Raw genomic sequence first — 12,918 nt, 5'->3', positions numbered from 1 at the left:
GTAACAGAGGTAGCCCTGCCCAACTCTTTTGCATCTCCCAAGTCTTATAATGCTCAGTTGATTCCATTTGAGGACAGTACTCAGTTATTAGTCTCTGATTTGGAAATGGAAGAAAGCAGAGACGTTTAGCTTCAATCTTTCAGTAAATGTTTGTTGAGCACCTACCACATGCTCAGCATTGACCTGACACTGGAGATACTGCACAGAATAACAGAAAAAAAAAATAAAAAATCTCCACCCTCATGGAGCCTACAGTCTCTAAGGAGAGACAGACAAGAAATGAGCGAGAATCAGTATATACAAGGTATCCAGGGTGACAATTGGAGGTGAAAAATAAAGCAGGGAAGAGCGTAAGGAAGCCTGTTTTAAATAGGGTGGTCAGGGAAGGTCTCACCAAGGAGGTGACAGCAGAGCAGAACCCGTAGGGAGGCAGGTCTCCCGGGAAAGCATTCCAGGCAGAGGCAACAGCCTGTGCAGTGCTTTGCAGTGGAACGTGCTTGCTGTGGGTAGGGCACAAGGAGGCCAAGTTGAGGAGTGGGTGAGGGGACGAATGGAAGGAGATGAGGCCCCAGAGGTGGACGGATAGGGAATGGGGGACAGGACAGATGGCTTAGGGCCGCGTCAACCGTGTAAGGCCTCTGGCTTCTCTGCGGGGGATGGGAGCCCCTGGAAGTCTTGAGCAGAGGAGTGCCTTGACTTACATATTACAAGGATCACTCTAGCTGTCATATTGTGAGAAGCCTGAAGGCGAGCAAGGGCGGAAGAGGGCATACCAGTTAGGAGGCTAGTGCAAAATTGCAGGCAAGGGGAATGCTGGCTTGGACCTGAGCGGTGGCAATGGAAATGGTGAGAAGTGGTCAGATTGTGGATTTATTTTGAAAGCAGGGCCAATAGGATTTGCTGACAGACTGGACATGGAGTATAATAGAAAGAGAGGGTCTAATGGTGACCATAAGGTTTTTGGCCTGAATAACAGGAAGGATGGAGTTACCATTTACTGAAATGGGGAAGATGGGGGGAGGGCTAAGTAAGGAATTTGGTGCAAAGCAGGCTGTCTGAGGTTGGGAGGAAAGGTTCAGGCTGCAAATAAAATTTGAGGGTTTTCTCAGGTCAAGTCTTCAGCAGAGCCTGAGATGGATCCAAACGCATGTGGTTAACAATGGGAGTACATTCAGGAGAAACCTGTGAAAGCCTCCATCAGTTATAGACTGTACTTTAGGGGGCAGGGCTGTGCCTTTGAAAGCAAGTGGCTTGGTCAGCTGAGGGCAGTTCTCTGGAAAAGGGACTGCGGAAGCCTGGCAGCCAACAGGCCAGCACAGAGAAGGTGAGGGGTGGGATGTGAGTCCTAGCTCTGTGAAGGGGATCTGGGAGGGGCTCCACAGCGCCCACTACTGAACCATCTTCATGTCAATGGTATTTAAAGCCAATAGGCTGGATGGAGTCACCAGGATTGTATGTATATAATGAGAAGCAGGAGAAAAGGGCCAAGGACAGAGCCCTGGGGCCCTCTGGGCAATGAGAAACCCACCATAGAGGCTGAGACGGAGCCGCCTTTGAGGTTGGAGAAAACCAGGAGGGTGTGGTCTGGGACCTGAGCTTTCTTTATTCAACCTTATTCCCTCTTCCAATAAGCCACTTAGTCTAATTGGGACCCTCCAGGGATGGGGGCAGGAGGAGACTGGCACAGCATTTGGGAGACAGGACTCACCCACAATGGCATGGGAAAGAACAAAAGGGGATAGAATTTGGGTTTTTTTTAGTGTAATGGTGATTAAGTGGGGGTGGAAAATCACCTATTTTTGCTTTTCCAGGCTTCCTTTCCCCCGTCTCACTATTCCAACCTCTGGGAACTCAGCTGTATCCTATACTGTCCTGCTTCCTTCACCCCCTTTCTCCTGAGAGCACTTCTTCTTTCACCTGCACAAAATCTTCATGTCAAGATCTCCTTCTAGGGTATCCAACTCAAGACAGTGACCCACTACTCTGGCTTTGGCTGAGTTGGCCCACGGGAGCAGAGTCTGCGCTCCCCAGGGACTGTTTGGCCACCATTATTGACGGTTGCCCTTGTGTCCACTGCAGCCTTGAAATCAGGGCCCCCTCCAGCCCAGCGATGAGTCGCATCCTGTGTGGCTTCTGCCCCTGGGTTCTACTTTCTTCCCTGGCCCCACCCTCTACCCCAGATAAACTCCCTTTGGAAGTCAGTGAGGAAGAAGGTCACAGGGCAGGGCTATAGCGTAGAGGGGGACATGGTGAGTGGACCTCCTGCCCCAGGATTCCTGAGTCCGTGGAGGTGGCGCACCCAGCGTTACAGCTCCTGGCAGCAGTTGCCCTTCCCAGCTATGTGAGAAAATGCAAGGAGACCACTGCAGGGACCAGGCTGGGCTGGTGGTCTGACTCTCCACCTGACGCCCTGCAGAGCTTCCATGGGTTGCCTTCCTCTGAAACTGGGCGGAGCTTTTTGTGGATGATGTTACACGGGGTTGAGTGGTGGCCGTGTGGGACGGGGGAGTCCTCATTCATTCTCTGCACTTGACCTCTTTTCACTGGGGATTGAAAAGCACCTCCTCTCCCATCCTAGCAATGTCCCCTGAGGAAGAAACCCTGGGGACCGTACGATCAAATTCTCAGCACTTTGCTTTCATTGAAGGCTGTAGAACAGATTTAATAATTCTTTTTTATTTCAAAGGAAAACAAACCAATCTTTAAAAAAAAATTTTAAAAAATGGTGAGCCGATTCCTCCAAACCGACCGTGAAACCTCAGTGTTCAGGCTGCACTCAACAACCTCAACCCAGCAGCTCCCTGAGTGGGTTTTTTGGAAGAGTCCAGAAGATTCCTGGATTAAGACCTCATGGGTTCAGCATCAGTCTGGTCTGTGTTTTGAAAAAACAAACACGTTCGTAAGATTCGTGGGAGTTTCCAGACCCGCCTAAGATGCCTCACTTGCCCTCTGACCCACCGGCTTGGAGCCCAACAGTTGCTCTATTTGGTTTCCTTAGGCTGGTTCACCCAGGGAGGCTGCCCACTCAGGGGGTGGGGGAATCTGTCTAGCCCCACTGCCATTCAGGTAACCCACACAGCTATCCACTGGATAGGGTCTAACGGCTACCTGCTATGGCTCCTGTTAACATTCAGACTTTAACTGTGAATGGCTGAGGGTGGGTTTGTCTGTACAAATAGGTTTAAAAGTGATTGTCTGAAATGTCTCAGGTACCAACATATTCAACACACTAATATCTTTCTGTGTCTTGCGACTTTCTAATGACGGCCACAAACTTGTTGTCCTCACCTCTGGGATCCAGGAGAACCACTGGGTACATTGACCACAAAGGCTGCATTAGGAAATGTTGCTTTTAGGAGTTCTTACTAAGGGAATCTTAAGAGCACAAAAATTTTATTGAACCAAACTCAGTGGCAAACAGAAAATGATTTGTTAGATTGTCAATGGGAAAGGGTTTATTATGACTGCTGGTGGAATAAACAGTGGCCAGTTTCTGCCAACATTTATGGAAATAACGTTTTTAAGTTTTAAATGTGAGCTGTAAACCGAAGCTACTTCAGTTTAAGAAAAAAAAAAAATTCAATACTTAAACTGTGGGGAGAAGGTGGATTGGTGCCAGAGAAAACATTCTCATTTAATAGTGTTTGCACATGGAACTACAACACAGTTTGTAGCGAGGCACTGAGAAAAACCCACAACTAATCCTTCATCGCAGCTGTCTGAACTCTTGATCATCTGCCATCCCCCAAACAGCGACTTCTTTTTTCTGGTGACTCCAGGCTTGAATGACCTAGTGTGGGGAGTTTAAACTATATACAAGGGAAGGGGGGCGGGGGAAGGAAAGGAAACTTAAATAAGCCTCAGTCAAAGGTTTTGTGCATTGGACTTCCTGTGCCTGCAGCCCGGGCAAGGCTGTTCCCCACCACATCCATGTGTCATCTCCCCCAGAGAGAAGATACCACGACAGCCCAGCTTCACCTTGACCAACCCTCTCCTACCCCAGAAATAAGAGTCAGGAGTAGCTGTCGTTTGTGCCAAAGTAGAATGCTTCTCTCTCTCGGGCAGGCATGTGAGTGGCTGTGCCCTAGCACCTAACACTGGCCCCCCAACACATACCTAGTTTTGGTGGCTTCTTGAATGAATGAGTACATTGGCTCACTATCATTTTTGGAGTTGATAGGGCAAGATACTGGTGCCTCATTTTACAAGAAAACAATAGGAAGGAATTAAACAGTTTGGCCAACAGATACAAGATCGATCCCAGAGTTTTATTGCCCATTTTAGGGTGGTGGTCAGTAGGCCAAATGGTAAATGTTGTTGCTGGTGTCTTTTCCACCTCCCCTCCCTGGGTTAGGGCAGTGTGTACGATCTCACTCTTGTGGGAAATTAGAACTCGGAAAATCATTGAAAAAGATGTTTCTAAAAAAGAAAAATAACATTAAATGTTTTATTTTGCTTATTCTTTACTGTTTTCTTTCTTTGCCCACTGGATGAGACTGTCTTAACCACACCCAGTCATTCTAGAACACATGTTATAATGAGGTCTGTTTTTCCCAGGTCCATGAGATTTCTGACATTCAGCTAGCAAAGCAGAACACTTACCCCAAGGACACAGATCTCACACAGCAGGGGTGGTCCTTGCTAGTCATGAGCAAGCAAGGGCCTTTCAGGAGACAGGCTCTTTCCTCTCCCTAAGAGGGTTCTCTATCAGAGATCAGGAATCCCGTTAGGAAAAACATTTGGAATTCCAAATCTTGCTTTGGAACTGATCAGTTGGTCCCTTGCTGCCAATGTCTGAGAAGTGACAGAATGTTTACTGTTTCAAACAAGGACCAAAAACATCTTTGTATCACTAAAAGGCAAGCAAGGAGAAAGGGAAAAAAGTAGGAGGAGGCAGGTGGAAAGAGTGAGGGACCAGCCAGTGCAAAAACAGAGACCCACGGTAGGGAGAGTTCAAACATCAGCTCTTTGAAGAAGAGGTGGAAGACACAGAGTTTGTTGATGTCAGCCCAAGAATTGTACAGGATGCAGTGGAAAAGTTTGGATTGAGGAGGCGTGGTGATGTAGAGAGTGTGAGTTTGCACGTTGATTGATGTCTTAGGTCTGGATCCCTTGAAGCAAAGCCTTGTGCAAGTGATGAGTGATCCCTGGTTGGGTGAGGAAGAAGGAGGGATGGGAGAGGGGGCAGGAGCTCTGCAGACTGCCCTGAAATTCTTCTGCAGGGGGTAACATGGCTGAGAGCTACACTAGAAGGGGGCAGTCTTAGACATAGCAAGTACTGAGATTATTTTCAAGATTACTAGACAATCCTTTTTTAAAAAGCCATTGTGATATAACCTAGAAATAAAATACATTAAGCAACTGTTTGAGGGAGATAATTATTTATTTTAAACATCTCAGAAGCTTTGTGTCAATGAACCCCACGCCACCGAATTTCCATGAGCATTAAGCATTTACTAGTCTCAAAACATGCATAATGACACACAATTCAAGTTTACAGTGTTTTAGTCATTCCCTTTCTACATGCATTTTCAGATCCTATAACATTAATTTAGATAACGCCAAATCAATGAAAACTTTAAAAATTTATGTGTTGGATTTATTTTGCAGTTCATGTCTATAAAATAATAATCATTTACATGTATTCATATATCTGTAATAAACTTATTAATACATTTGTATTAATATTACCTATTTGGGGGCTGGTATTAAGTCAGTGTTCTTGGGTTATTACATAATAGTTGGATAATATGATCCCAATGTTGAGATGGAGGTTATTTCATATAGTCAAAAATAGAAAAGTTATCTTGTAATAGATTAGAAAAGAATCTATAAATATATACAGTCTCTGGCTTTTTTTCTCTTGTGTTTTGCTTTGGCTACATGCAGAAAGCATTTCATCCCTATTGTTCTAGATTTCATCTGATGTATAGGTGTTCCATTTGGTACCTTCAAGCCTTTGTTTTACCCAATACTGGGGACTAAGCTCTTTCATTTTGCTGTACTGTCTTTGTAGCTACTTAGACTATTATTTTTCCAAAGCTTGCACCAAAAAGAGGTGTCAGGGTAGAAAATATGTTGCGAGAATTCTTTTTTTCCGTAGGTACAACACCACCACCAATTTTCCACTTGTAAAGAAGATCAGGCTCTCTCTCATGACGCACAAAAACACTTAAGACTCTTACAGACTCAGAATAAATGTATTGCCTTCATTGCTTTTTACCACTGGACACGATTTCTAAAAAGGTGATTCATATTAGAAAACTATGTTTTGTTTCTGTGCCAACACGGAGAAGACCTTTGGAGGTGGTATTTCGGCAGCTTCAAAAGCTGTCTCAGTTGCACACCGACTTCCTTACAAGACCAACCACAGGTGTTCCCCGCCTCCTGGGCCTCCAGAACTTCAGCAGGCCTCAAAGCTGAAAACTCATGTCACAGAGCCGCTGAGGAAGACCGCAGGAAGCACCGGCTGCTGGGAGGAAAGTGAGGCTCAAGATGGAAAATCATACACCAGGTGATACTGTCAAGGAAAACGAAACTTTTGATATCATAACCAGAAACATTAACCAATTTCCAGAAGCAGAAATGGATCTACTTGAACATGGATCAACATATATTGGACTTAATGCTGCAGTCTGTGGCCTAATAGCAAAGAGTCTCTTTTGGCACGTCTGAAATATGACGCAGGCTCGTACAGCTGCAGGCTTACCAATGGCAGTGATCCTATTTTTGACAGAGAATGTATCTTACAGAGGTTTTGTCGGTTTACCATTGAATACAGGTATGCCTCAGACCTGGCACCAGACAAAGGAAACCTCTTAACCTACTGGATCAGAATTTCTAAGCCTGTCTTTAGAAAGACATTATTTCTCATTTTGCTGCAGGCTGGGTTTGCAGCATACCTTGGTTCTAGACAATATAAACGACTGACCAAGGCTCTTCAGTTGCCTGAACCTGGCCTAGGAATTCAGTGATTGTTAAGCAAATGTGCATACAAAAATAAAACTGTGAAAATAAAAAAATAAAATAAACAATTCACGTTATCATAAACCAATGGTTCTCACACTTGCGTCATTAGGACCACCTGGAGGGCTAGTAAAAGCACAGAGAGCTGGGCCCCACCCCCAGGGTTTCTGCATCGTGAGTCGGGTGACACCAGAGAATCTGCCACTCTAGTAAGTTCCCAAGTGAGGCTGATGCCTCTGGCCTGAGGACCATGCTTCGAGGACCACTGTCACAAACATTACTTGCTGAGCTACCGTAAGATGGTCTAGAAGGTATGACGCGAGTTGCTCCACAAGCAGGTGAGTCCATCCTAGACTGTTCCCTTAGAGCTCGCAGCTGCCACAAGAAATCGATCAGCACAGATCAGATCATATTCCTTTTTAAGTTTCTGTGCTTCTCCTTCAACGAAGTCCCCACACGTGACATCCTAGTCCTTGACCCTCTTAAAACATTGTTTTCCTCCCATGTCATTCCCTCTTCCTGGAGCTCAGAGAAATGGTGAATCCTGGGAGAGGAAACCAAGGACAGTTCTGTTGGTCCTGGCAAAAATTCTAAGACATTCCTAGGCACAGACGGGTCACGGACAGCTAGGCCATGCTTCCGAGAGGAAATGCTGCTTACCCATACAAAGTGAACCTTGTTTCTAAAAAAATGATGGGCTGTCCCACAGAATGAAGAGAACAGAAGTAGACGTGTGCCTGGCTACTCCTCACCTCTCCCTGTCCCCAATAAAATGTCAATCTTAAATTCTGTCCAAATTCAACAAACCGTTGAAAAGAAATGTCAAAGCTTCTAGACTATGTCCTGGTTCTTAGCTCATTTGCCCTCAGCAACATGACAACATTAAAAGGAAATAACCCCTTATTCTTCTACATCCCACTCCCAACAATTAAATACCTATATCCTAAACAACACTGCTCTTAAATGCTCCATCTATTACACCTATTTCAAAAACTTTCAGGTCACGGAATCAATAATTTTATTTCTTAAAAAAGAAAAAGAAGACAATAGTATGATGAAGCAAGAGGTGAGTTTTGACCTCATGGTGGAATTAGGGCCCAAGCACAGGTCTGAGATTAGTGCAATTCATTCCAGGGCAGATGGTTGAGGAGATACTAACGTGTGTGGTGATACCACCAAAGCCTCCTGCCAGGTGCTTCCAGAGATACTTCTCAGGCTATACAACAAAGACCTGAGGAAAAAAAAAAAGATGAGCCCTATTCCACATGTTTCATGCTCTAGTGAATTATCAGTGTTTATCAATGTGATGTGTCACAGTTTCTTTTCCTCCCAAGTGACGTTGGGAGAGCACACTCTGGAGGTGGCTAGACCTTCTCCATCTCAATCTGCTGGTGATAGTGCCGAGCCTGCCGCTGGCCAACATTCAGCTTGTACACAGAGCTCTTGTGCTGGCACTTGCGGTAGCCCCACACTGCCCCAACGCCCGCCAGGAGCAGCAGCAGGCACAAGACGGTGACAATGGTAGCGATGATTGGGCCTCTGCTGAGGCCAGGACACGCATCCCCTACACATGGCTCCAAGGTTGGGAGAAGTTCCTCAGCTGCACCTGGGGCAGGGCCTTCCTGTCCCAAGAAGTCCTCAGACAGCAGGTATGGGAAGCTATCCTGGACCTCAGCAGCAGTGGTTTCCATTGGAGTCTGGGTAGGTGAGGGAATGTGGGTAGGCATCTTCCGGACGGCAGTTGTTATTGTCTCCGGGGGAGAGCTGGGGAGTCCATAGGGTAGGGTGGCCAAGGGAGACTTCTCTGTGGCAAATCTCCAAGGAACAGTTGACTGATACCTGGTCAAGTCAGCATCCCCCCTGCTGGGACCCTCCGTTTCAGACACACCCTTGGGTCGGAGAGCCAACGCTTCTACGTCTACTGTTTGAGATGGAAGAACTGAACTATGGGTCATGTCCTCACTTGATGGGAGGGTGGTACTCCTGGGTTTCTTACCTTCCACGAGAATGGGCTGATGGGATGTAAACAGAACACATTCTTCCAGCCCTACTGACCCATCCCCCCTGTCCCCATCTTCCTCCTCTTCTGCCTCTTCTGCCTCTATCTTCCTCCAAGCCCCATCAGTCACAGGGTAGCCATCTAACCAGGACTCATCGCTGCTGCTCACCATTGGATCTCCTGCCTTGCTGTCATTCCGGCTCACATATGGCCCTGAGGGACCCTCAGTGCTGCTATAGATCACCTTGGTTTCACTTTCACCTGGAGCCAATGTTAGGCCGCTGTGGTTGTCTCTAGCAGGAAAGTGCTTTTTGGTGGCATCATCCACCTCTTTCTCCAACTCCAGCTTGTGGAAGGTCGCAGCAGGAAGCCAGAACAAGTATTTCTGGTTTAGTATCCATCCTGGCAGGTCTGTGGGGACACTGCTCCCAGCACTGGGCAAGCCTGTAGTTGGCACAAAGGCTGTATCCCGGCCTATGTTTTCTCTCCCCGCAGAAATGGAGACCAGACGGTCCTGTTTTGGAGCCTCCTCAGAGGCCTCTCCCTGACCCCTGTCCTCTGCCTCTGTCCGGGAATCCTCCATGAGCTCTCGGAATGACACAGAGCTGTCATCAGGGAAATGATCTTCATAGTCAATAGGTGCCTCAGCTTCATCTGGAAGGAAAGAGGGCGAACACACCTCATTAGGTCCAAGGTCACAGGGCCAGTGCAAAACACAAGAAAGGGAATTAAAAAGCATAAGCACTGGTACGGATGAAATAAAACTGTCCTTGACAGAGGATATGACTGGACATCACAGATAAACCCAAAGCATCTACATATAAAAACTTATAATTAATATCTGAGTTTACCAAGATATTAGTCAATATAAGTCAATAATCAATATAAAATAGCAACTGTATTTCTATATACCAGCAACAAACAGAAAATAAAAATTTGAAGAGATGCCATTTGCCATAGCATTAAAAAAAATCAAACATCTAGGAATAAATCTCGTAAAAGATGGGCAAGATTTCTGCATGAAATGGTACAAAATATTGCTGAGCAAAATTACAGAAGACCTAAAATGAAGGGATATACCATGTTCATGTAACGGACGACTTAAAACTGTTAAGTTGTCAATTCTGTCAAAACTGATCTATCTAGATTTAATACAATCCTAATCAAAATCTGAGACATTGACAAGCTGATGCTAAAATGTATGGAAATGCCAAGGGCCAAAAATATACAAGACAATCTTGAAAAAGAAGACAAAAGCTAGAGAATGTATACTATATGGTTTCAAGATTTACTATGAAACTGGAGTACTTTTTAAGACCCTAGGATGGGCACAAAGATCCATAATAGGATTACATTAACATTATAAACTGTTCATCAAAAGCCACCATGAAGAGAGTTCAAATGCAAGCCACAGAACTGAGGACATTTAACATATATAACCTCCAAAGGGTTTGTATCCACACATATAACCGCCACACATATAACCTCCAAAGGGTTTGTACCCAGACTTTATAAAGAACTCCTTCAAATCTGTAATAAATAGGCAGACAAACCATAGCAAATTTGGCGACATACTTGAATTGGCACATCGCAAACAAGAAATGGATGCTCAACCTCCATAGTAATAGAGAAATGCTAATTACAGCCATAATGAGACACCATCACAGAGCACCAGGATGGCTAACATGAAGCAGACTGACAATATCTAGCACTAACAAGGAGACGCAGCACTGTTGGTGGGAGCGCGAACTGGAACAACCATTATGGAAAACTGCCCGAGAATCGCTACTAAAATGGAACATATGCATGCTGCATGGTACAGCAATTCCACTACTAAATATATACTCCACAGTAATGTGTGCACGTGGGCACCGAAGGACAGCCACAAGAATGTTCGTAATAACCAAAAAATGGAAAGAATTCAAGTATCCATTAGCTGCGGAACTGATAATACATTGTAGTACAGTCAGTCATATGATGAAAATCTGTACATCAATGGAAATGAACCGACCACAGCTTCCAACAAGGAAATGGATGAATCTCGCTGCCATGATGTTGAACAAAAGAAGCCGGGCACAAAAGAACACATTCTGTGCGATTCTATGTACATAACATTCAAACATTGGCAAAACTAATCTCTGATGTGAAAAGTCAGGATGGTGGTTACATGTGAATAGGAGAGAAGGGGTGACCACTGAGTCCGGGCATGAGCCGGGCTTTGGGGTTACTAGCAACTTTCTACTTCTTGACCTACATGGTGGCTAAAATGCTTTGTTTGTTTTCTGATAACTTATTGATCATTCCCTTATGATTTGTATGTATGTTATAATTAAATAAAAATGTATATTTTAAAACACTGAGTTGCTCTTGATAAGACTTCTGAATCGGGAGACTAGGCTGTGAAGTATTCTGAATCCAGCTGAGTAGAAATGAGTGGAGGCCCCACAGTAGGAGGCCAGAATGTAAGGACAGCATGTCAGGTAGGCTCAAGAAGTTGTGTCCTCAAGAGAGCTGAGCTTTCCCCAATCTCTTTTGGTTCAAGCCCTACTTGAACACGTACTTAACTATTAATATTACTATAACAGAAAGCCTCCCTATGATACTGTGATATAATAAGAAACATATATTTAGTCTTTGCCCCTGGGTCCTGGCATAATGCTCCTAAAATGCTTGGAACTTCCTGAGTGATAAGGCTGATAGGAACATCTTTTGCTAGTCATAACAAGCTTCTTTGACTATACCTGAGTTTATATTAATGAGGTGACTCTTGGTGAGACCTGGATCGCTTTAGGATGGGGGGCTGGTTGCCAGAGGAACCAACCAGGTGATTAGAGGGCTGGAGCTTTCAGGCCCACTCCCCAACCTCTGGGGAGGGGAAAGGAGCTGGAGAATGAGTTCATTATCAATGGCCATGATTTAATCAATCGTGCCCATGTAATGAAACTTCCATAGAAACCCATAAACTATCGGGCTGGGCGAGCTTCCAGGTTGGTGAATGCCTCCATGTGCCAGGAGGAGGACTCACCCCAACTTCACAGGGGCGGAAACTCCTGTGCACAGGAGCCTTCCACACCTCTCCCTATGTCCCTCTTCACCTGGCTGTTCATCTGTATCCTTTATAGTAAACGGGTGAACATAAGTAAAATGCTTTCCCGAGTTCTGTGAACCAGTCTAGTAAATTATTGAGCCTATAGAAGGGGTCGTGAGAACCCTCAATTTATACCCAGTCGGTCAGAAGTATGGAAGGCCTGGAGCTTGTGATTGGTGTCTAAAGTGGGGAGCAGTCTTGTGGGTCTGATCCCTTAACCTGTGGGGTTGGCACTAACTCTAGGTAGTTAATATTAGAATTCAACTGACTGTAGGACAGCCAGCTACTGTCCAGAGGCTTGGAGAATTGGTTGTCGGTGTGACTGAACACCCCCCCCACACACACACACACACATTTGGTGTCAGAAGTTTTCTGTGGGCAGAAACAGATCTTAGTTCCCCCCCCCCTGCCCACACTTTATTTTGCACCTTGGAAAGCATGAAATGTAAAAAGCTCCAGAACCAAGGTCTGGAGAGAATGCTGCGGTGTCATGTGAAACATTCCTGGACTCCAAAACTGGATTAGCGGGCATTTGGCTTATTTCAAATGTCGATGGAAGAATGTCCAAACCTATAGAAAAGTTCTTTAAAAGTTTATTTGAGGCAAATTTTTGAGGACATGCCTGGAAGCAAAATCTCAACAAATTGAAAAAATACTCCAGAGAATGGCAGTTTTGCAGCTTATTTTATACATTATAACCAAAGGATAAGACATAGAGAGGGTTACATGAAATCAATCGGTGATAGATTAAGGGGGCAGGAGAAAGCAAAGTGGGGGAATCTCTAAGATTGGATAAAAAGTAAAACAGAGAGACACATAGTGCTTTTGCACTGGTGGGCACAGGAGAGTTAATTAACATTTACAG

General features: G+C 45.1%; 1 protein-coding gene and 1 pseudogene across 1 annotated transcript in view; one reads left to right on the top strand and one right to left on the bottom strand.

Moving 5' to 3' along the window:
* Positions 1-5,367: 5,367 nt before the first annotated feature.
* SUSD5 (sushi domain containing 5) overlaps positions 5,368-12,918 on the bottom strand; it is a 41,169-nt gene continuing 33,618 nt past the window's right edge. Inside the window, exon 5 of the mRNA XM_019727725.3 lies at positions 5,368-9,619. Coding sequence (XP_019583284.3) covers positions 8,331-9,619 — 1,289 coding nt within the window. The 3' untranslated portion in view covers positions 5,368-8,330. The remainder of the gene's footprint in view (positions 9,620-12,918) is intronic.
* LOC141567213 (transmembrane protein 126A pseudogene) lies at positions 6,496-6,974 on the top strand (annotated as a pseudogene).

The sequence above is a fragment of the Rhinolophus sinicus genome, chromosome 5 (genome assembly GCF_057876585.1).
Source record: "Rhinolophus sinicus isolate RSI-liver-muscle chromosome 5, RSI-T2T, whole genome shotgun sequence".
Classification (NCBI taxonomy): Eukaryota; Metazoa; Chordata; class Mammalia; order Chiroptera; family Rhinolophidae; genus Rhinolophus; species Rhinolophus sinicus.
Note: the sequence above shows the minus strand (reverse complement) of the source record. Positions and strands in the feature narration are given on the sequence as shown.